General features: G+C 48.1%; 1 protein-coding gene across 2 annotated transcripts in view; it reads right to left on the bottom strand.

Annotated features, from left to right (window-relative positions):
• The window catches only part of TRAPPC9 (trafficking protein particle complex subunit 9), a 483,860-nt gene that overhangs the window by 449,600 nt on the left and 9,087 nt on the right, over positions 1–25,173 (bottom strand). The window contains exons 3-5 of one of the 2 annotated variants that reach the window (XM_059165548.1): positions 19,200–19,345; positions 16,127–16,255; positions 8,852–8,878 (exon numbers count right to left, since the gene is read on the bottom strand). In XM_059165548.1, coding sequence (XP_059021531.1) covers positions 8,852–8,878; positions 16,127–16,255; positions 19,200–19,345 — 302 coding nt within the window. The remainder of the gene's footprint in view (positions 1–8,851; positions 8,879–16,126; positions 16,256–19,199; positions 19,346–25,173) is intronic. The other variant, XM_059165549.1, reaches the window with a different exon arrangement.

Below are 25,173 nucleotides of genomic sequence, written 5' to 3'. Positions count from 1 at the left end.
GCCTAATTTAAAAAAAAAGATCTCAAGTCAACAACCTAAGAAACTAGAAAAATAACAGCAAACTAAAATCAAAGCAAAAGAAAAAAATAATAAAGATTATTATCTTTATTATCAAAAATAAATAAAATAGATAATTTTAAAAACAGAAAAAATCCTACAAAACTAAAAAGCTGGTTCCTTAAAAAAGAAAAATAAAATTGACAAAATGTTAAAAAAAAAAAAAAGGACAGAAGAGTCACATTACTTAAATCAGGGCTGAAAGGGGGTATCTGGCTGGTTCTGTCAGAAAAGCGTATGCCTCTTGATCTCGGAGCTGTGAGTTCAAGCCCCATGATGGATGTAGAGATCACTTAAATAAATAAGTAAACAAGTAAATAAATAAACTTTAAAAAATAAAAATTAAAATTAGGACTGAATGAACGGACATAACTACCAACATTAAAAATTAAATTAGGGGTGCCTAGGTGGCTCAGTGGGTTAAAGCCTCTGCCTTCAGCTCAGGTATGATCTCAGGGTCCTGGGATCAAGCCCCTCGTTGGGCTCTCTGCTCAGCAGGAAACCTGCTTCCCCCTTTCTCTCTGCCTGCCTCTCTGCCTACTTGTGATCTGTCTGTCAAATAAATAAATAAAATCTTTTAAAAAATTTAAATTAATTATAAGGGAATACCATGAACCACTGCAGCCAATAAATTACATAACCTGAAAATTCCTAGGACACAAAATACCAAAACAAACTAAAGAACAAACAGGAAAACTGAATAGACCAGAACAAATAAAGAAATTAAATCCACAGGCAAAATTTCTTGGCGGAAAGAAAAAAAAAGCTCAGATACAGATGGCTTCACTGGTGAATTCTATCAAATGTTTAAAGAAGTAACTCCAATTCCTCACTAATTCTTCAGAAAAATGTAAGAGGAAGGAACACTGGCCACATCATCTTAGAAGGCCAATACTGCCCTAATACCAAAACCAGAAGATATCAAAACAAAACTATAGACCAATACCTTTTATAAATACAGATGTGGAAATCTTCAAAAAATACTGGCACGCTACATCCAGCAATACGTAAGAGGATTATACAACACGACCAAGTGGCCTTCATCTGAAAATTGGTTTAATACACAGGAATCAATTAATTAGGGGCACCTGGGTGGCTCAGTCATTAGGCGTCTGCTTTCAGCTCAGGACATGATCCTGGGATTGAGCCCCACTTCAGGCAGGAAGCCTGCATCTCTCTCTCCCACTGCCCCTGCTTGTGTTCCCTCTCTCGTGGTGTCTCTCTCTGTCAAATAAATAAAATCTTAAAAAAAAAAAAAAAAAAAAAAGAATAACACTGTCTCTGTAGAATCAATGACACTGTCTCTGTAGAATCAATAACACTGTCTCTGTAGAATCAAGGACACAAACTACATGACCGCCTCAAAACATGCCGAAAAAGCATGTGACAAAATAACATCCTCTCATGATAAAAATATTCAACTAGGAATAAAAGGGAATAAACTTAATAAAGAGCATCTATGAAAAATCTACAGCTAATATACTTAATGATAAATGACTCAATGCTTTCCCCCTAAGATCAAAAATAAGGTAAAGATGTCCTCTCTCAATGTGGGGAAAGGGGAACCCTACCTATTACACTGTTGGTGGGAATGCAAGCTGGTGAAGCCACTTTGGGAAACAGTGTGTAGATTCCTTAAGAAATTAAAAACAGAGCTACATTATGACCCTGCAATTGCACTGCTGGGTATTTACTGCAAAGATAGAGATGTAGTGAAAAGAAGGCCCAATGTTCAGAGCAGCAATGGCCACAGTTGCCAAACTGTGGAAAGAGCCAAGATGCCTGTCAACAGAAAAATGGATAAAGAAGCTGTGGTCCATATACACTATGCAGTGTTATGCCTCCATCAGAAAGGACAAATACCCAACTTTTGTATCAACATGGACGGGACTGGAAGAGATTCTGCTGAGTGAAATAAGTCAAGCAGAGAGAGTCAATTATCATAAGGTTTCACTTATTTGTGGAGCATAAGGAATGACACGGAGGACATGGGGAGATGGAGAGGAGAAGTGAGGTGGGGGGAATTAGAGGGGGAGATGAACCATGAGAGACTGTGGACTCTGAGAAACGAACTGAGGGTTTTGGAGGGCAGGGGATGGGGCGTGGGTGAGCCTGGTGGTGGGGATTAAGGAGGGCACGTATTGCATGGAGCTCTGGGTGTGGTGCATAAACAATGAATTTTGGAACACAGACACAAAAAAATTAAATTAAATTATTTTAAAAATGTCCTCTCTCCTGGGGCACCTGGGTGGCTCAGTGGGTTGAGCCTCTGCCTTCAGCTCAGGTCATGATCTCGGGATCCTGGGATCTAGTCCCGCATTGGGCTCTCTGCTTGGCAGGGATTCTGTTTCCGTCTCTCTCTCTGCCTGGCCCTCTGCCTACGTGTGATCTCTCTCTCTCTGTCAAATAAATAAACAAAATCTTAAAAAAAAAAAAAAAAAAAAGTCCTCTCTCACCACTTGTATAACAAGGCACTGGAAGTTACAGCCATAACAATTAGAGTAGAAAATTAAATAAAAGGCATCCAGACTGAAAAGGGAAATGTAAAACTATCTCTATTTCAGGTAACATGATCTTGTATATAGAAAATCCTAAAAAAAAAAAAAAAAATCCACTAACAAAGTATTACATATAATAAAAGAGTTCAGCAAGCCTGCAGAATGTAAGACCAATCTGCAAAAAATTAGTCGTATTTCTATACACTTGCAATGAACAATCTGAAAATGAAATTTAGAAAACCTTTTCAGTCACAACAGCATTAAAAAGAATAATAAATTCAGGAATAAATTTGACCCCCCCAAAAAAACATAAAATGATACTCTGGAAATTCAAAACATTGTTGACAAACATTAAAGAAGACCTAAATAAAAGGAAAGATCCCATGTTCATGGGTCACAAGATTTAATATTCTTAAAATGGCGATGCTCCCTGGGGGATCCATAGATTCGACGTAAACCCTGTCAATATCCCAGCTGGAGTCACTGCAGAAACTGACTAGCTGAATCCTAAAATTCATAGGGATATTCAAGGGCTCCATAATAGTCAAGACTAATTTGAAAAATAAGAATGAAGGAGGATTTACACTTCCCAATTTCAAAATATATTACAGCTTATGGGGAAATTATCACTAATTGTTAAATTTATCTGCTTGTCTTAATTTTCTAAATTCTCCACAATGAACGTGACTTCTATAATAAAGAAATATAAGGTATTTTTTAAAACATGCACACCCTTGGGGCGCCTGGGTGGCTCAGTGGGTTAAGCTACTGCCTTCAGCTCAGGTCATGATCTCAGGGTCCTGGGATAAAGCCCCGAATCCGGCTCCTTGCTCAGTGGGGAGCCAGCTTCTCTCTCTGCCTCTGCCTGCCTCTGCCTGCTTGTGATCTCTGTCTCTCTCTCTCTCTCTCTGTCAAATAAATAAATAAAAATCTTTTTAAAATAAATAAATAAATAAAACAGGCGCACCAACTCGTCAAAAAAATGCATTAATTGTAAAGAAGCGAACAAACGGGGTGCCTGGGTGGCTCAGTGGGTTAAAGCCTCTGCCTTCAGCTCAGGTCATGATCCCAGGGTCCTGGGATCGAGCCCCACATCGGGCTCTCTGCTCAGCAGGGAGCCTGCTTCCTCCTCTCTCTCTGCCTGCCTCTCTGTCTACTTGTGATCTCTGTCAAATAAATAAATAAAATCTTAAAAAAAAAAAAAAAAAGTGAACAAACACCCAGGGAAAAATAACCACCAAAAACAAGAGTACATTTAAGTTCTCATAAACTGAAAACTTAAAAGTACAAGGACATGAAGTTTTTAGGGAGATTTACAACATATTAAAACAAATTAATTTTCAAAAATTCTAACTGAATAATGAAAACTCAAGAAATGAAAGAAAATCATATTTCATAGCCAACTTCAAATATATGGAGAGGAAGGGCCTAAAATCACAATTCTTTTAACTCTGACACTAACTCAGTATAATGAGAGGAAAATCTTTACCTAGGAAACAGTGAAATTCTGAGCCTAAGACAGGTTAAACTCAGCACAAACTGCACTAGACAAAGTGATGATTTTTTAAATAGAATTCTAAAGTTAGAACACTGCTGAAAAGCTAAAAAATTTTCCCAAGAAACAGATAGAAATAGAGAGGAAGTCTATCCCATGTGGCATCCAAATGCAAGTTTATTTTTGTTTACTCTCGGCTCTAATTACTTTCACCGAAGCAGAATATTTTAATTAAGATAAATAATCAATATTACACTTCTCTTGTCAAGTCTCGTTAATGAATTCACTCTGCTATGTAACCATAAGATATCTAGGATGGATCTAAAATTAGTGAAAATAGCTATGTATGGCTTCTGGAACTCTTCTCAAAGTTCCAAGCTTTTAAAATAGATCTGAGAAGTATTTACAAATAATCTTTTCCCTCGTGAAACAAACAACAGATACTGTTTTCAAAATTCCGTTACTACAGATGATGATTCATGATCACCCTCATTTGCTGGACAAAAGGCTCTATCTGGACACTGTGAGCAGACAAAATGGGAATACAGAAGACAATGACCCTATTCTGAGAGACTTAGAATCTGTCTCAAAACCGGAGTTTTTTATTTCACTGGTTAGCAAAATGAAATCAACCAAATGCTTCTTTGAATGTTCTGTAGTCATGACTCTAGTTTTAGTGTGATGAACAGAAGAGGCTGAAGCTTCACTTTCTCGGGTCAGTCAGCAACAGTCGTTGGTGAGTAACGCAGAAATTCGTTGACAGCCATGCTTCCCCCTACATTAGACCTAAATAAACCTGCACTGAATTCTGCACAGTAAAGAAAAGAGATGAGGCCCCACTGAGGAAAAAAAATAGTAAGAAATCAAATAACCAGAGAGTTTTTAATAAATGATTCCTACAGAAAGGAACAGAATATGGTGGTTATGAGGACAGATGCTGGAGACAAACTCATGCATCTGAATTCCCACATCACCATTTACTAGCTGTGACCTTGAGCAGGTCGGTGAACGTTTCTGCATCTCAATTTCCTCATCTACAAATGAGGCATAACAACACCTATTTCCTAAAATTTCTGTAAGGATCAAATCACTTCATATGGCAAGTTTATATACAACACCTTATATCTTAGATATGACACTAAAATCACAAGCAAGAAAGAAAACACAGATAAACTGGACTTCAACAAAATTTAAGACATCTCTGCTTCAAAGGTCACCATCAAGTAAGTGAAAAGACAACACACAGACCGGGAGGAAATTTTTAAAAATCATGTATCAGATAAGGACCTGTATCCAGAATACAGAAAAAGATGTTACAATTCAGTAACAAAAAGACAAATAACTCAAGTAAAAAATGTCCTGTAAAGGATCTGAATGGACATTTTTCCTAAGAAAATATGCAAATGGCCAATAAGCACGATGAAAAGATGCTCAGTGTCATTAGCTCGAAGGGAAAGGCAAAACACAGCTACAATGAGATACCACCACTTCACACTCACTGAAGCGACTGTGCTCGAAAGGGTAATGATAGGTGTTGGCAAGCTCGCAGAGAAACTAGAAGTGTCGTACACCACCAATGAGAACATCAAATGGCACAGCCACTTTGGAAAACAATCTGGCAGCTCCTCAAAAAGTTAAACACTGAGTCACCGTATGACCCAGCAATTCTATTTACTAGGCTTAAACATAAGAGAACTGAAAACATACGTCCACACAAAAACTTGTTTGTTGAATGTTCACAGTACTATTACTGATGACAACCATAAAGTGGAAACAAACCAGATGCCCATCAACTGATGAACGGGTGAACAAAAAGTGGTCTATTCATACGGAACAATATTGCCAGCAGTAAAAAGAAAGGAAGTATTGATTCATGCTACAACATGGACAAACCTTGAAGACATTATGTTAAGTGAGTACAGTCACAAAAGACCACACTGTTGTATGACTCCATTTCCACAAAAAGTCTAGAACAGGCAAACCCGCAGAGATAGATGAGTGACTGCCTAAGACTGAGTGGGGAGTGACAGCTAAGGGGCATGGGACTTTCTACTGGGGTGATAAATGCCCTAAGACTGACTGTGGTCATGTATGTACAACTCTGGAAATGTAGCAAAAAGCATACAATTGTGTACTTTAAAGGGGTAGACTGTATTAAAGCTGTTTAAGAAAAAAAGCACTTAGAACAGTGCCTTCACACAGTAAGCACAAATTGTTTATTTTTATTACAGGCAGAAGAAAATCCCCTCAATGTGAAAATGGGAAAGCAGATTTGAATTAACTGAAATTGGCCAAAAAAATCATTTCCCTTAAAACAGTTGCTGAATGGACAGGGCATATTCAGAAGGGACAAGAAATAAAACAATCTGACACCATGAAGCATTCTGTTTCAAATGCAGATCAAGTCTCGGAAGCCTAGCTGCCAGAAATGACTAGCGGAGAAGCTTGGTTCTTAAAACAAACTTTGGAGCAAGCACCCAAAGACTGTCAAACTCTTTCCCTTCTGGTCTTTGAAAAAGTTGTAGGAAAAGCAGGAAGGGGAAAAAAATTCTGAAACAGGTCATTTTGAATAGTATATCTATATAAGTTTCTAAAAATAAAATGGAATGATGCAATTCTGTCAAAACTTCATATGGATGGGTTTTCTAAGGGACGGAACAATTTTATAACCCTGAGGAGAACGTTCAGTGTTCAGACGTAGAGACTAAGGAGACTCGTACCACATTGCTCCTAGCAGTCATGAAGTGATTCCCTACCAACCCATTTGCCAGGGTTTGAACAGCAGAAAAGAAACTGTTGCAGAGAAAAACTTTCCCTCTACCCTTCAAAGGTTCTTCTGATTGGTCTAAGAATTAAACTGACATGAAATTAACAAAAAATCAAATTTAATTTATTTGGGAACCTCACATACACGAGGGCACAAAGGTAAAATGAGAGCATCTATGCCATCCTGAGCTAAGGAATGGGATAAGCTTGGGGTTTTGAAAGGGAGGAGCACAATTCACAGGGCAATAAGAGGAAAAGTACAATTTGGTAATTAGAGATACACCCAGCCAGACAGATGGGTCATTCAAATAAAATTTATCTCCAGTAAAAACTCTTATTCTGGGAAAGACACCAAATCGAGATTCTTCTGGGCAGTTAAAGGAAGGACAAATGTTTCTCTTGATCCCACAGAGTTTCAGTTGCCTTCAGCTCAAAAGATTCCACATGCCAAAGAGGCACAGTTTGGGGAGACCTGCTCTGAACTCCCTCAAGTCTGATGCCTGAAAGATCAGACCTTAGTAAGTGAGGAAGAGGCTGTGGTCAGCCCTGGCACAAAAGCCCCCATGAGCAGAGACCAGAAGGCAGAAGTGCCGTGAACTGGAAGGTAGGGGGAGAGAAGAAATTCAATATTGCACTTGCTCTCCTTGGGAACAAAGATCAAGTCCATGTTTCTCTAATTTGGGAAGGCTGCAGGAGATGCCCTCAGACACCCAATGCTGGTCTTTCCTGCCAGCTCCAACCTCTACAGCAGGATCCCCACACATTCCCATATAACAAAGCCTGCAGACGCCTCCCACTTCTACCCCAATACTCTAGAATCAGTTTCATCTCCATTCGACCTTATTTTGAAAAGTTTCAGATATAAAAGAGATGTATTGTTTTTTTAATCTCAAAACATGACTGGTTTTCTGATAGCTAAAAGCCACTTCTACTTGGTGTAAACATCTAATTCTCCCGCAAGTAGTGGTCAACACAGTAAAATTCAGTACTTTCCATCAAGAATAACTAGCCAGATTGGACTCAGCAACTTCTACTGGCCAAATACCAATGCAGCCAACATTGACCTAACTGTTCATCTCGTTCAGCTGGGGGGGAGGGGGTGTCATTCAGTTCTTCAGCCCAACCCCAAATTATTTTCTCATCACCAACTCAGGTCTCCTAAAAATAAAACAAAGCCATCTGTTTTCCTTTCTCTATACCTTCCATAAACCCTAATAAGAAACTAGTACCACTGTATGTCAATTTTATCCCAATAAACTAAGGAGGGGGAAATTTTTTAAATTAAAAAAGAGAGAAAGAAAACATCAGTCTAGAGGGAGGATTCGACACAGATGTTAAAACAAGAATCTGCAAACCTGAAGCTATTTCATTTCAGAATGGAGACACACAATGAGATGAATATAAACGCACCAGTCACAAAACATTTATTAACACGGCTGTCTGATTTCTGTTCTTCAAAAGAAAGAAGTTTTTCATTTCTTTTTATTTACCTTTTGTCATTGATTCTAATTAACCCAGAAAATAATAGAGCTCATTATGAAATAATTAGATACTGCAGTAAAAGAGATTTTGCTATATTAATTACAGAATTAAGAAAAGAAAACCCACCTCCGTAAAAAACACAAAATTTCTTTCTCTGTTAAGAATACATATACAAAGATGCAATCGAGAATTGAAATTCACATTGAAAGGGCACAAACCACAAAATCAGAGCAGAGTCATTACCATGAACAAATTCGAAATTAACTGGACAAGCATGCTCAATGCATTCAAAGAATTTTAAATCATTGCAAATCATTCACTTAACCATGCTGGAGGAAGAACTCCCGTGTTCGACAGACAACATAAATCAACAGGGTGGCCCATCAGACAAGGACCAAACAATAATCAGGTTTTTGACAGTTCTGATTTAAAGTTACTTAAATCAGAACGTTCCAAAGATCACAATCCAGAAATTTTAACCATTCATTCACACCACCATGAAACAAGCACTTAAAAAAAGAACCAAAAGAAACTAAGCACATAGATCATGTACCTGGGTCAATGAGAACTTCCTGTGCCCCTGGAAGAAAGAACAGATTACGGTCTTTTATTTGGAAAACAAAACTACTTTCAAAGACAACTACTAATCACATTTCTTGATTCACATCGCCTTGTAAAATCTGAGGCACTTCTATCCCATCAGGAGAGCAATTCTGAGGATGAGTGTACCACCGGTTAGTGCCGTTTTACTTTAGGAGAAAAGAAAAAACAGGGGCCATTCCTCCCACACTGCACTGTGGAGGGCCTCTTGCCTCCTGCCCTCCCACCCCCGAGCACACACTCCCTCAACCTCCTTAATCAAGTAGGAGAATTTCTTATTCCCACAGTTAAGCCAAATGACAAAGGAGTAATCGTTTGTTTGTGCAAATACAGGCCCACAGCTTGGAATGGAGGGCAAAGTTATCGCAAGGAACTTGGCGGCATCCCCCCGAAATCTCACACACATACACACATACACTCGTCCACACTCACTGAATTCCTGGATGCTTCACAGGCTAAGGACCCCCAGCTCACAGAAGGTAGAACACAAGGAGTTCCCTCCGTTATTACCAAGAAGCTCGATCGTCTGCCTGACCACCCAAGTGTCTGTGCAATCCAATTAGCCTTCTCTGCAGAATGCAATTTCCTATGACGGCAAAACACACCCTGAGGAGTACTGGTTCCAAGAGTAGTGTTTATCGTTAGCTACAATCATTTTTAAACATGTTAGCAAGATGCAAGAAGGTATGTCCCAGCGACACGAATTCTTATTGAAATAGTGCAGTTACTCAATCCTTTCTGTCGAGAATAAGTCCCACAGTCCTAAGAGCTACTTTGCGTGCTGCGATGTCTATATTTAAATGCAGATAAGAACTCACTGTAATCTAGAAGGCACGATTATAATAAACAAACAGGTGCTTTCTGTTAACACCAACCACACGCCAAGCAGCGTGCTTGACAGCCAGCACGTGTGACTCTCCGAGCCCCCCTGCAAGGGAGACAGCGATGACTAAGGCCGCAGGGCTGCGGAGCGGAGAGCGGTCAGAGGAGCCAGCCCACCATCACTCTGCCCCGACCTCCACACTGCGGGACCACACAGACGGACCTGCCCTGCGGGGACACTCAGCTGCATGACCGTTGGGGCACGCGGGGTTTCCAGATAACGCTAGAAACTTTTTGTTCGGTGTGAAACCGGTCAGATACCTTACACGGCACCAACCCGTGAAGTAGGGGGCTGCCTGGGGTTCCTCCCTGCTCTGCTCATTCTCGCCATCACGGATATTTAACCTCTCAGCTCAACCGGTGATGAACTCGGCCCCATACGAAGGGCACCCCGAAGGCAGAGCTTTCAAAGTTCTCTTGTTCAACATGTAAAAATCTTAGTCTCGTGGCTCACACAGGCGGCCAACTCTCACTCCGCATTGGTGTGGATGCATCGCCTGAAACCACCCTCTCCTGCCTTTTAAATCCGGGTCATCGAGTCTAACGGCGGTCGGTAAGCCACGTGGCGCAGACAGTCTTCTCAAACAGCAGAGGAAAAGCTCAGCTGCGAACAAAAATGGACAGCATCTCCCAAATGGACTTTAACCTCTAAGTGGACTTCCTGGAAGCCTTTCATGAGCTCCCTTCTAGGCACTGAGAGTTTTCGGATTGGGAGGAGAAGCCCGTGGACTTCGCTGTCTACTATCTGGCCTAGTCAGAAGGGCCCTTGTCCTATGCGGGTGGGGGCGGGGGAACAGTGCTGTCTGAAGAAATCACGCGGTGAGAGCCAGGGTGGCCTCCAGCCAGGCCTGCACGCGCGGAAGTACCTTGAAGTGCGCAGGGATAGGACGACCAGCATCCTCAGGCTCCAGCAGACGGATTCCACATGAACCAAACTCCTAAGAAACTCACATACGAAAAGCGGAGGTTGGACTTACTAATGCAATAGAAGACATAATCATCAGTCAGACCAAAATATCACAGTTCAACAATCAGCACTTTTCTCCTCAACGGCCCAATCACAGGCAGGAGGTGACGTGGTGAGCACGAACAGAAGCCGAACAGGAAGGGGTTTTCCTAGATTAGCTGGGACTCCCTTTCTGTTTCAGGGTAGACCTGCTGCCTAGATGAGCGATCAAGGCTGACCACGGTGACAGTCACGGTCTCTCACAGTCAACACTCTGCCACTCTTTCTAGACTGGCTGAGCCCTGACTCATGGATAGCTGCCCCTGCTGATCTACAGACAGGCTGACGCCCTGAAGCCAGCCTCTGGGAGCCAAGACCCCTGCTCTGACACCTGCTAGCTCTGTAAGCCTGGTCAGGTTACTTACCCCGTCTCTACCTCGATTTCCACATCTGTAAGATGGGCACAACTGTGAGGGTGGAAGGATGACATTGGTACAACCTGGCATTCTCCTGCATCCCTAAAGCTCGTGGAGAATGGGGCTTTATCAGTATTAAAGGTGCCCGTTGTCTCCACTTGCCTCCTCTTCCCTCCTGTCTCCCAGCGGGCTGGTGGGGAAAACAGGAGTGCAACGACTGGGCCCCCGGAAGCCCCAAGAGATGCTAATTAACACAAAGTTCTGTGACTTCTGGGTTCAGAGTGACCACAAACTGGGCCCATCTCTGGGGCTGCTGCACAAGTCTGAGCACAGGAACTGCTGACTCTCCTCAAACCGTTCCCTCATTTCTTAGTTGCATCTTGCTTCCGAAAACCATCATTTCATATTTCAAACCCTTAGCAATCCCCCGAAGACTATAAAATGATGGCTTCATGCAGAAAAACAGCCCAAGTTCACGAGCTCTTTTATGAGATAACCACTGTGCTAAACACTTCACAAATTTCTCTCTGATCCTCCCAATTCTGCAAAGCAGACATTAGCATCCTTGTGTCTCGGAGGAGGAGGAGGCTCGGAAAGCACGGACTCGGGGTCCCAAGGACGAGTGGTGGCGTGCGCACTGCCACCCGATCAAAACACGAGGCCTGGTCCCTGCAACCAAATCACCCCCCACTGATGAACACCCGGGACTCCACGTTCTCCCGCGTCCAGGCACGCCGGGGAGTGTTTGTTTCTACCTCGCTTACGAGAGCCTGGCTGACGGGTCTCTACCACCAGAGGAAAACCCACTTTCCCCGTTGTTCACGCAGCTGAAACGTTCACACCGAGATGACGGAATAAAAATGAGGAATAACTGGAACACCCAGACGTGATGGACTCTGTACTGCTCCGAAGCATTAAACAAAAAACCCCGTTAGAGGACCGTGGGTCAGGTCCCTCACAAACGGGAAACTTTAGACTCGTCACAGGGGCAACAGCGCCACCTATGGCCACAGAGCGGCGCCCCGAGTTGCTGGGAAAGGGGCTGCCCAACTCGCCGGTGCTAAGAAAAGCTGCGTAAGGTTGCCAAAAACGGGCTGCTCAGGGACCTCACCAACAGCCGCACTAGCACCCACAAAACTCCGCTGTAGGAAGTCGCTGTGTTCAGCACTTAATCGGGAGCCTTCAACAAGACACAGGCTCATGGAAACCAACCTTAGTGGGAAGGGGTCCTGGGCATCCTGTCCAGCGCCTGCATTCTCAGGGGCCTGAGGCCCAGACAGTCTGTCCTTCCAGCCCTCAGCAGCGAAGCAAACCCCTATCCTCGCGTCTCGCACCCTACCAGCGCCCACCAGAGCTACGCCAACCTGGACGCGCAGAGTCACAGCTGTTTTCCCCACAGCAGGTCGTCTAAGTGTCTTGTACTTCCCAAAGAGCCGGTGACTAGAAATCATACAACTGTGTTAACATACAAAAATGTTTACTTTCACAGTAAAACAGCATGAGACGCCCCCCTTTTATTTCCTCTGTTTGAAATAAAAGGACAATGTCAAATCAACATTTTCATTTTTTTTAACCTATTAAGAGTACAGAAAAAAATCAAGATTTTCTTCACTCACAAAAAAGAGAAGCTTATTCCCTGAAAACAGCTCAATACCCATTTTCTAAACATATTGACTATGGTCAACATCCTAGCAATTTAAAGGTTTAGTGAGTGAGTTCAAGGCAATATGAATTCTGAGTTGTAAAAGCATACATTCTATACAAAAAATCATCAAGTCTCCAGCTTATGGCAATTTCTCCCTTCTCCCACCTTACTAGAACAACACCAATTTCATCAAAACTTCCTACCGCACTAAGAACTGCCACCATATCCATATCACGTTAAGTCATACTCGGACTATCAGACACACGCTGCTGAGCAAATCGGAATCAGATCAGAAACAGACTGTCCTCTTCAGTCTTCCAAGCTGATACTTCTAGATACTCAGCAAAAGTTTACTAAGCACCTCCTAGGTGCTTTGTACACAAGGTAGCCAACTCTCAAAATCGCACAAATCAAGTAACACAATCCACAAACGAGGAAATAGACTTGGGCCATAAAAAGGAAGGCTGACAAGCCCCAAGTCCCATAAGACCTACATATTCATCATCAGAAAGAAAAGAGTCTAGATTGTTGCCTTCTCTCAACATTCACTAACTTAATCTTTCCTTCCGAAGTCTTAACTACATAAAGCCAACTCTAACTTTTTCTCCCAATAAGCATCACCAGAGAAAAACAAGTACTAAGTCATTAGCAACGTCTGGATTATCAAAGCCCACTTCTTTTCTGCACCATCATCATTTTTAAAATGTTTTATTTTTAGTGCGTATGGGGCTAAAATATTAACTTTTTACTGTGTTGGCAGAGACTAAATCAACCTCAGAAGTGTCCAAGTTCAATCTATGCCCCTCTGTCTCACAGTCCCCCTGAAATCTCTCCTTTCAAGCCGCATCAGGCTGAGACCACTGAAGTCTGGCACCGATAAACTCCCTGATGTTCAGGAAATCAGTCAGTGGGGCTGGTTAGCGGAGCAACAGAGCAAGGGCCTGCAGTCAGACGAGCCTGCCCACCCCAGGCAGGCCTCAGCCCTTCACAGCATGGGGCCAGGGACGCCTCTCTTTCGATGTCTTTCAGCCGTGATCCCTCGCATGCCCAAAGCAGACACGGATATGTGCCCTCCCACACCGGCCGGGAGGCAGGATGCAAGCACAGCACTGAGCACAGCGCCTGGCCAGGCAGGCAGGTAGGGAATAATCCATAGCTATTTTGTTGATAATGATGATGGTGATATTAATGAACCAGGACAGGCCAAAGAGAAGAAGTAACCCCTGAGAAGAAGCAACTACAAGTCAATAAGCATTTATTTTCAGGTTGATTGCAGAACGTACTGGTGATTTTTTTTTTAATAAACCAAGTTTTGTTCATTTATTACACAGACTTACATGTTCACACACAAGTCTCCAGAAAAAAAAAAATCTGTGGCCTCTAACTTCTGGATACAAAGAAAGTTTAAAGAAGAAATTTCAGACAAAAGGGAGAACTAAAGCAAAAGGCAGTGTGCGGACTACAGAAGTCTTGCGCAACCACAGTAACTCGACCGGAGGACATGTGCTGGAAATCCAAACGCATGACTTCATACCATCCACCCTAACGCTCTGGCTGCCGTGGCCACTAACAGTTTTCCAGGGCCACGGAGGGTGGGTCCGGGTCTTCCATGTGTGCGTCTCACACACCTTCAAGGGAACCCTACAAGGGAAGTACTGTCACTATCTTCCCCATCTCAGAGACAGAGAAACTGAGGCACCAGGAGAAGGAACAGTCCAGGTTACGATGACAGTAAGTGACATCTGCATTTCTGCTGCTGAGAAAGGAACTCGAGGGAGAATGTTAGGTAATCAGGCTGCCTGGCCCTCACCCAGACAGCAGATGCCATACACCCCTGCCGTAAGATGAGGGGCCACAGACAGACAAGCCTGAAGTCACCGTCCAAGATAAGTCAACACGTGAGATGGAGCACAGTGACGGACGTGGACCCCTCTCTGTGTGAAGGGTGGGACCGGCGTGCTCTGTCTGTCCTGGCCTGGGCTTTACCGCACCGCGTTGCCATCGGCCGTCACCAAAAGTTGGAAAGCCTGAGCCCTTTACACTCTGTGGAGCTAAGGAGAAACGCTTCTCTACTGCAGACAAAGCAGCATTTCAAACAAAGTCTAAACCTTTTCTTTGCCTACATGCAGCAAAGGGGAAAAATGAAACATTTCTCTAAAAAGTGTCTACAGAGTCTCACTAATCATATCCGTAGAACAGTCTCAACACAGGAGAACTCTTCAGATCACAGGGGGAACCACCACCTCCAACAAAAGGCTCCCAGAGAGAGCACGAGCCAGTCTTCTCAGGAGGAAGCAAAGCCGGCTGTGGGGAGATGGGGGGGACCACAGCAGGACGGGCAAGACTACAACCAGGAGGATGCCCAGCGTCCGCACAGCAACCCCAGTGAGCGTCCAAGCACAGGAGAGGGAGGCACGGCCGGCCTCAGACTCCGCATCCCTCTCACCCCTTCTCAGCCTGCTTCCCTTCCCAACACACAACTGGGAGACCACGGAAATCGGGAGGCATGCCGTGCTGAAGAAAGACGAAATCAATCTTCCAGAACCATTACAGACCCACCTGTAGCAGTCCTACAAAAGATGCACCCGGTTCCAGCTGTGCAGCCACGGGAAACCAGCTCCTAGAAGCCTTCTACACTCTCTGTTGGCCACAGGAGAAGGTGTAACTCAGCAGACCACACACTCAGGCCACTTCCCCAGCCAACACACATTAGCCCCCAGGGGCTTTCTCTCTGGGGGAAAAGGTGTCCAAACATCCCACCGATCAAAACACGCCTAGCAACTGTGTTAAAGCCTTGCCCCTGGGACCTGTGCTCTTATCTTCACGACCGAGGCTACAGGTCATTCATTAAGGGTCAAAAGGGTCAAGTTCATGGGACAAGCACTTGTGACTCTGCTCCTCCAAAGACTTTTTTCCTCCTCACAGGTGCTGACAAACGTAAGGAACTCGAGCATGTTAAGAGAATCTCGTCAAACCAGAAAATGAGGAACAGCCCAGGCCCTGAACTTGCTACTGAAGTCAACATCTGAGACCAGCTTCCCTAAATACACAAAAATTAAGAAAAAGACCCAGGCACAGAACTTTGAGGTCAGGCTACCAAGAAACTTCATTCAAGTGTTCCAGAAATCAACCAATCATTGCAATCCATGAAGAGTAAGAGTCCATAAGCACAATGTGCAATGAACGTGGAAGAGAAGTCTCATACAAGATCCGTGACTCAGCCGTTATGTTTTATCTGAACATTTCTCAGGTGGAACCCAGAGAGAAACTAATACGCGAGCCCCGCCCCCTGCTTCTGACCCAGAGTGAGTCTGGCCGGGAAGGCCATACAGCGCTTACCTGGCCGGTGTCTGTTGGCTGCTTCCGCAGGAAGTGAGCTGCCCTGGAACCTCCGCGCTCCAGTCCTGCCCCCAGTCCCGCCAGGATAGTGGTAGATGACAGAAGCGGAACACAGCCCTTCAAGGGCAGCTGGGTGTGGGAAGAAAAGCACAGTCAGTCAAGTGAGTGGCCCATCCCGAGCTCGAACTGCAGTGGCTAAGAATGATCCGAACAGATCAGTTATGCAGAAATGTCCATTTTTCCCCCAAAACAAAAATCGAAGCTACAGATCACTGGTTTGGTTACAGACAAGAACGTGCCACCATCGCCCTTCCCCAGGGCCGGCCCATGCAGGCAACACCAAACCCTCTGGGGAGAGGCCAGGCCTCACTGGGAGGCTGGCACACACGTGCCTCGGGCCGGCCAGCTCGTCCCTCTGACCGGCAGCTGAGCACTCACGGGGAGGCAGGCTGTGTGCCCGATTCCGGCGCTACGGAGCTGGGCGGCAGAAAATGCCCCCGTTGACAATAAGCCAAAACAAGACCAGCAAAGCCGGACCGCAACGCCCCGTCCCATTGCACACCCTGCGTGCACCTGGCACCCTCGGGGCCAACACCCGCGAGCCTGTCTCCTCCTCAGAAGCAACCTCGTTTTGCTCTTCCGCGTGGACGGTTACAGCCACGTCCTGCCTCAGCGCCCGCCCCATTGCTGCAGCGGTCCTCAAGCGTCGTGGTCTCAGCACCCTTCGACGCCGTGGAAAATCACCGAGGTTCAGAAAGACCTTTCCCCTGTGCCGAGCACACCTACAGATGCTCACCCCATCTCAAAATAAAACTAAGGAAACATTTAAATACGTGTTCATTCCATATAAAATCACAGTAAGCCCACTCCGTGTTCCATGCTTAGGAACACTAATTCCCAAAACAAAAGCACGCTGGCAGAGCCGCACCGTTTTACACTTTTACAAACGTCTTTAAACGTCTGCGAGGGAGCTGGGCTCTTCGGTCTGCGTCTGCCTGGGACCCCCTCTGAAGCCACAGGTCGCGGAGCCTGTGGGAGAGCGCTACAGGCCTAGGACAGGCTGCGGGAGAAAGCGGCCATCCCTACCCTGGCCCCAGGAACCCCGCCGACGGGCTTATTGCTCTGTGGCCCCCCACATGACCGGGGCCCATTCTTCCTGGGTAAGTGTCTGCTGCCAGGGCCGTGACGTTCTGGCTTGCTGGGGTACGGATACAGTCTACCACCCAATCTCTAGTCTCTTGGAGAAACCACATTCTGAAGTGGAAAAGCCCATTTTAAGGGGCGCCTGGGGGCTCCGTCGTCAAGTGTCTGCTTCGGCTCAGGTCATGATCCCAGGACCCTGATCCGTCCTGGCGTCAGGCTCCCTGCGCAGAGGGCAGCCTGCTTCTCCCTCTCCCATTCTCACTGTTCCCCTTCTCACTGCGTCTCTCTCTGCAAATAAATCTCTAGGGGAAAAAAACACACAGAGTCCATTTTAAGAATGTCTGGCATTTAAAGTGCCCCACAGTAAATGCTAAACATTTATCGAAGAACTGACTTCATTTCCTCATTCAGACTTGTAGCCCAGCTGCCCGGCCGCCTGACTCACCCTCCAGGAAAGAACCCTACTTCACTCCGCACTCACACGTTTCTCTAACAGCGTTGATGGGACACGTACGGTCAGCTGGATGATGGACACGGAGAGACCATGCCTCCCACGCCACCCCCAGGAGGTGGTCCCCGAAGGGAAAACAGACGTAAACACACAATTCCAGTGCAGAGGGCAAGCTCCGTCACAGGCAGGCCTCGCAAGACACCGCAGGCCCCCCTGCCTGGAGGGCTGGGAGAAGGCGCTGCTTTGAAGTAGGTTTCTAACGCACTAGTGAGAGTTTTACATTGAAAGGTAACTCACAGGGCATGACCACGGGGCAGGGGGAACGCTGTCCAATTCACAGGTGTGGGACCTTCACACCATCTAATTCCAGGACCTCGGGAGGAGTTTTCATCACCCCTTCCCTGTGGGAAGCGCCACAGCCACCAGCATGCAGACGCCCCTCTGCCCAGCCCCTGGAAACCAGTCATCAGAACCCTGACTTTTCGGGACATTCCAGCTAAGAGGCGGCCCTGTGTGTCCAGCTCCTTGCACTTACCGTGGTGCTGTCAGGGTTCGCCCACGCTGGAGGGGCACCTAGACCTCGTGCAGCTCTGCGTCTTTCATTTACGGAGCTGCAGCGCACAGACGACGGGACACTCATGTCAGGCGTACGACACACGGGTTCAGCTGTTCCCTACAATGACTCCGGCTCACCCAGACAGGCAGAGTCGTCCGTCGTCACCGCACCGCGGCACTACCCTGTTCCTGACACAGCCCCGTGCTGCCACCTTCCACACCTGCACGTCTTTTTTTTTTTATTGTCCAACACATTCTTTTTTTTGTTTTTAAGATTTATTTATTTAATTTGACAGAGAGAGACACAGCAAGTGAGGGAACACACGCAGGGGGAGTGGGTGAGGGATAAGCAGGCTTTCTGCTGAGTAGGGAGCCCAGTGTGGGGCTCGATCCCAGGACCCTGAAGGCAGACGCTTAACGGCTGAGCCCCCCAGGCGCCCCTAACTGTCCAACATTTTCATGTCTTATTAATATTCCACTGAATGGGCGTACCATAGGCAGTTGATCTGTCCACCAGCTAATGCACAAATGAGGTTCTAAAGAATGAGGGAGAGAGATGACCAAGGTGGGGAGCGGCATTCTAAGCAGAGGGCAAGACGTGCTTAAAAACAAGCCCAAGAGAACCCAGAAGAACAAGGAAAGGCAGCGCACTGTCCGGGAAAGTGCACGCGGGTGCCAGCAGGACCTCAGTGTGGGGCTGGGGGCTGGGGAGCGGGCGCAGTGAGGACGGGGTTGGTGGGGTAAGGAGACCCGGCAGCGGACAAGGCGGCAGAGTTACCCCAGACGATCCCCCACAGCAACCAGACAGCCGACTGCTTCTCCTCCCGCACCCTTCATTTTTAGAACCACTTTTCTATGTTTTCTCTTATTTCAAGTAACAGTTGCTCTAATGGCATATGTGCTGTCTGCGCGAGATGATCTTACCTCCAAGCCACAGGAAGTCATTCACGGAGCGGAGGAGCTCCACGGACATGTGGTAGTGCACGAAGGAGTCCTGCAGCATCCCGGCCTGGAGGCACAGATCCCCCACATGCTTGCGCATGCGCCCTTGGCACCGCTTCTTGTAGTGTCTACGAAACACAATGCACAGACACGCATCACCGCTGGTGCACCACTTCTGCCCCCAACGTACACCAGCAAAGCACTATTCGACTCTCCCTCAACCCAAAAATGCTAAGAAGGCAACCTGAGGCTCTATTGAAAGGCAGCGGCCGTTATGGCCAGTGTGGGAGCTGGAAGAGTCCTGACCTCACAAACACCTGCCCAGTTATTTTCTAGAGGGGACAGGAACGTGGGACTTCCGCTGTGCATTTCACTTAGCAACACTAGATGTGGGATTTTCCTCCACAAATTTTCCATGACATCAGCACAAGAAAGCTGACGTTTTAGCTCTTTAAAAAAAATCAATTATCTTCCACTTTCTTAACTTCAAACCCATTATTATTTTATGAAGAGAGCTACGGGGCATATCAAAGGCCAGCCACTTGGTGTGGGCAGACATGACCTCTACCTCTACTCCGTCAGAGCAGGCCCCAGTAATGCCTTCAGCGGGTGGGACCGGGCTTCACCAACAGCTCCTTGAATACGGGCAAGGAAACCGCCTTTAGATCACGCAAAGGCTTCTATCTACTCAGAAACCAAAGAAACTATACCAAACTTCCCTTTACCGTTTTGAAATATTCCTATTCTTTTAAACATTAAATTTCTTAAAAGATAAGCTTTTCTTCAAGAAAAATAGCAGCTGTATTAAATTTTCACTCTGAGGAAGCAATCACATCAAGAATAAAACCCCCGTGGAAATCCACGACACGCGAAGTTTCCAGCTTAGTGATCGTTACTGACAGCCCTTGACACGAAGTTAAGTCTCCAGACCTAAGTGACGAGCTCTCCCCACGCTCTGGCTCTGGGACTCGGCACCCCGTTCTCAGTACTGGCTGAAGTAAGACTGTCCTGTAGGGCAGGGGAGAGAGAAGAGGGCAGGCCAGTCTCCTGCCCTGCCCTGCGGCACTGTGAGGATGGCCCCCCGCCAGCAAGCCCTCCCCCTGTAAAAAACACAGCCCCTGTACTGCCCTGCCTTCCCCCACTGGATGCCTCCACTCTGTAGGGTCCCTCCGCCCTGTCCCTGCTACATACATGTGCACGTGTGCACAGGCATACGCACGCGCACACACACACACATGGAGGGGGGGCTGTTCCCAGGCGGTAGCTCTGATTAGGTCACTCCCCAGCCTCAAACACCCGGCACAGCTCTAGCCCCCCTCCGGCTGCCCCTGCCTCCCCTCCTCCCACTGCCCTGACTCTACAGCTTCACCTTCCTGCTCACCAGGGTCCCCAGTGACCTCCTGCCTAATCCTTCACACTCTCCTTAGGGCTCATTTCCACCGTCAGTTTCTCAAGGAAGCCCCCCCCCCCCGCCTCCTCCCTCTGCACACTGGGTTAGATGCCCTGCCTGCACTTCTAGAACATTCCATGCTGAATCAACCTCTGACATCTGCAAGCTCCACAAAGGCAAGTACTTTTTGCTTACTACTGTGCCTCCATCCTTCTCCCCTGGACACTCAAAAATTTGTTATGAATAAACACATGAATGGACGGTCTCCACAAGGCTGAACCTCTCCGACCATCCCAACCCCCTCTTTGTGCAGAACAAAAGCACTAGCCCGTCTCCGAAAGGCCACTCCCCACTGACACCCTTCACTGCCTCCCTCTGTTGTCAGTTTTAATAAAAACCAAGTTCCTCTAAAGCCCTGCAGGACAGGTCCTCTCCAGGGTCCTCCGAGCCAGCGGGAGCAGCCTCCCCACTGAAGCCTGGGGCATGGATCGCGCCACACCGGGCACTGACCTCAGCCCCAACCACACAAGCTTCCCGCCCCTGCCCGGGCTGCTCCTGTCACCTGAGCCACCTCCCTGGCCCCTTTACCTGGAGGCTGTCAGTCTGTCTTCAGAACACAACGCAGAGCCCTCTGTCTCCTGGATATCCCCCTCACAGTGACCCTTAGCTCCCGGAGGGGCTGCCCCCCAAACACAACACCATCATTACTGAATTTTTGTCCATCCCCTCTATTAAGATGATGGCCTCGGGGCGCCTGGGGGGCTCAGCCATTAAGCATCTGCCTTCGGCTCAGGTCAGGCATGATCCCAGGGCCCTGGGATCGAGTCCCGCATCGGGTTCCTCCCTCAGCGAGAAGCCTGCTCTTCCCTCTCCCACTCCCCCTGCTCGTGCTCCCTCTCTCGCTGTTTGCTGTGTCTCTCTGTTAAAGTAATAAATAAAACCTTAAAAAAAAAAAAAAGACCACGGCCTCTCTGAGAGCACTTGGGAAGAGGAGAAAAAGAAGAGAAGAGGGGAGGAACAAAAAGCAAAACGCAGCCCGAATCCGAGGGTCCTCAGGGGATTGTCACAGGCTCCACTTCACCACTATGAGTGACCACATCTAACTCTTGACGGCTACACAAGGTACCGAGCAGGGGCTCTGTCTTGCCCTGACTGTAGAGTCACAGGAGAGAACCACATCAACTGAACATAAGCTCGGGAACGTGCGCCTCTGCGCCAGGAGACAGGAGCTCAAAACCAGCTCCCCCAGCTGCACTTCTGGGGCTCCCCCAAAGCTGGGCGGTGCCTGGCTCCCTCCCCCGGGGTGCTCTCCGTTCCAACGGGGAGAGGACCCCAGCATCCACACGCACACTTCCCTCCTCCGGTAAAACTGTCGACCTCCAGCTCCTGGCCAGGGCCAGGTGGACAAACACTGCCCCTGGGTCGCTGTGCCGGGTGACAGACCCAGGCAGTGAGGCTGGTTGGGACCTTACCCCTCCCCTGCCCCTTCCGCCCTTAACCTGGTGTTAATTCCCCAATGGTGGAGGCCATGGGACACACAGGTAGTGCCTCACACGGGGGAGGATCCGAAAAGAACTGCTTCCTCCCAAGTCCTGCAACCCACCGGTCCCAGACCCGCCCTCATCCTCCTCCTGCTCCTGTCTACACCGGGCTAGAGGATCTGGTCCTTGCTCCTGTCTCCACTGGGCTGGGGGAGCTGGCCCACGCTCCAGTCTACACTGGGCTAGGGGAGCTCGCCCACACTTGGTTCTAACTACAAGCCACATAGTGACAACTCCAGTGCGTCTCCCCCATCCGCTCCCTGCCTGCACTCCAGGCTCACAAAGCCATTCACCTCTTGGAAACCGTCGCCTGAACGTCAGATAGGCGTGTACAACACACGTCCAATATTTCCCTCTCGAATCCGACTCCTAGCAGGGGCCTCCCCGTCTTCCCCCCCAGACAGCCCCGCCACGTCCCCGGCTCTTCAAGTCAAAACCCTGAGTTTCTTACTTGATTTCCTCTGCCCCTCACCACTGCCCCCACACCAGTCAGGGACAAGCCTTCAGTGTCCTGCGCAAGTCGTGGGGGACAAAGCGGAGACGAGGCCGCTGACAGCGGGCCCTGACAGCGCCCGGTTCTACGGTCGTTCGGACTTGGAAGGGTCTGAGGTCGAGAGGAACTCCCGGTGAAGACACATGCTGCCCGAGGCCGGCCGGTGAGAAAGGAGCAGCCCCAGCAAAGCCATTGTCACAGGCCGGCCCCACGGCGACCCCAGCCCGCACTTCCGCAGGCAGGAGGTTTCCGCGTCTTCCGCTCCCTGAACTTGCTTCGGCTTTGTTCTCCCCACCCTGGCCCGTGAGGGACTTTCTCAGAAGGTCCAGACCATCTCCCTTGAGACAAAGTAAGTAAAGGAAGAAAGTGTTTGCAGGCCGAGGGCAGCAGAAAAGAAGAAACAAGGCCTCCAGGCCCACACGGGGGGGGGGGGGGGGGGGGGCCAGACCTCTACCCACGGGTGAGCCCGGCCGGGGGTAAGGCCAAGGGCCTCAAGCAGCCGAAGGTTCTCCCTCTCGGCCCGACCTCGGTCAAATGCTGGCGCTTCACGGCTGCAAACTGGTGACATGCCTGTCGGTGTCGGACGTGAACCCAACAGAGAAACAGCGCTCTCACCCACACGGGGTCGAAAGGAAAGGCTGGGTCAGGTACAGGCCGCAGGACTGCAAAGGCAAACCATATACACAGCTCTGCGCGCTTCCTGGCTAGAGCAGAAAGGCAGCCACGGCCGACTACAGAGGCCCCCATGTCCACAAGCTCCAGAGGAACTAGCTCTTTAGAAGGCCACATTTTCCTAATACCTAGAAAAATTGCCCTCATAGAGGGGGCAAAGACAGATGGTGGAACAGCCTCTGCCCTTTTACGGAGGACGGGTGCTCAGGTGAGGCAAAGAAAACCACATGCTCCAGGTGAAAGCGAAAGCCTCCGGGGACCGCATCCTCCGACAGCGTCCAGCTGCGGCCAGCACACCCCCGAGCCGGGCACCCCGCGCCGGCGGCCGCTGGCCTACAAGCTCTGTCATGCACATCACACAGCGACAGCCAAAAACACGTGCCTACTACGCTCATTCCCAAGCCAGGATCAAGCGAGGCGCCGCAGTCTCGGACTTTCCAGTTAAAAACCCGGTGAAAAGTCCCTGTGCAGCCACTGAAATCAACAAGCATCCCACGTCCTCCAAACAGAAAAGATTAATAAGAGCTCGTTTGCCACCAAATACTAAGACCCAACAAGTTCCCCAAAGCAAATATCTGAACAGGTATCAAACATCGATCGATGGGTCACGTGCTTTAAAAAGCAAAACATTTTTTAAATTAGAAAATGGAAAGATGGTCGGGGTGACACAGGGATCCAGGCAGCGTTAGTTTTTGGCTTTCCAAGCGGTGAAGGCAGCGAGAAGGCAGCACACGGGGAGACCTACTTCCAATGCAGCGTGTTCACAGCCTACCTTTTCAGACCCAACAACATACTCACAGGGCGGTATGGTAGAAAACAAAAAAGGAAAAGGAAAGAAAAGAGGAACAAGCAAAAATTAGAAACACACAAGAACAAAAATAACTTTGACAGCTACAACACTGCATGTCCAAGAATCTCCCGTGGGCTTTCGAGGCCTGGGGCACATGAGAACGTTCCCATGAAATACGTCCGCACCTCGTGTTACGGGGGGCTGTGCGGCCCAGAGTGGCCACAACCGCCACAAGGCCTGTGGACGTGAACAGTGCGCCACCCCAACCTCGGCCTTCACCTAGACGTTTCCTGTGAGCTACGAACTTTGGTCTCGTTTTAAGCTGGACACTCCTACCCAGAGCGGCAGGACAGAGCTGGGCTCTGTCTCCGCACCAAGTCAGTGCTTTAAAAATGAGAGCCTGTAGACGAGTGAAAACAACATGGACCGGCAACGGCAGGCATGACGGGACAGCGTATTTGATCTGAGGTCGCCGGCGTCCCTACGTCACACAAGTTCAAAAGCTGGCTGAGTGTCGACGCTCGCCAAGAACAGAACGGTCCCCCCAGGAGGGCCATTCTACCTACTGCCAGACTTTCCGTGCCTACAGCCGTGCCAGCACACAGTCCCCAGCCTTGCTACTCCCACCGAATCGTGAGCATCGATTTCCAATGACAAAAACAGGCCGCATTCTCTGGTGGGTCTGCAGCCTCAAAGCCAAGAAGTCATGACCAAAGAATGTCCCCAGTTCCTCGTGTAGCAGAGGGTCAGAGCGGGATCCCTGGCCGCCTCCGAGGCGTCAGCTGCTGGTCTATACGGCAGGGACCGGCCAGTCCCAGCCCATGCCACAGGCTGTGGGGGCTCGGGAGTGCAGGGGCTAAGCATGGGCTGGCCCCGTGTGGTGAGGGGAAGTCACCGGGTGGCTTTGGAGAAGGCCTGGCTGCCCCTCGTGGCTACCCCTCACGGCTGCCGGGGCTCCCCCGCCTCACCACCCCAGCTCCGAGGTGGGAAAGGGAACTACTGGTGTCCTGACTTCAGGGCCACTGCGAGGACTGAGTACAGATCGTGGGTGCAACGGGCCCTTCCCTTAG

This window comes from Mustela lutreola, chromosome 3, assembly GCF_030435805.1.
Source record: "Mustela lutreola isolate mMusLut2 chromosome 3, mMusLut2.pri, whole genome shotgun sequence".
Classification (NCBI taxonomy): Eukaryota; Metazoa; Chordata; class Mammalia; order Carnivora; family Mustelidae; genus Mustela; species Mustela lutreola.
The sequence above is the reverse complement of the archived record's forward strand: the minus strand, read 5'-3'. Positions and strand labels throughout refer to the sequence as shown.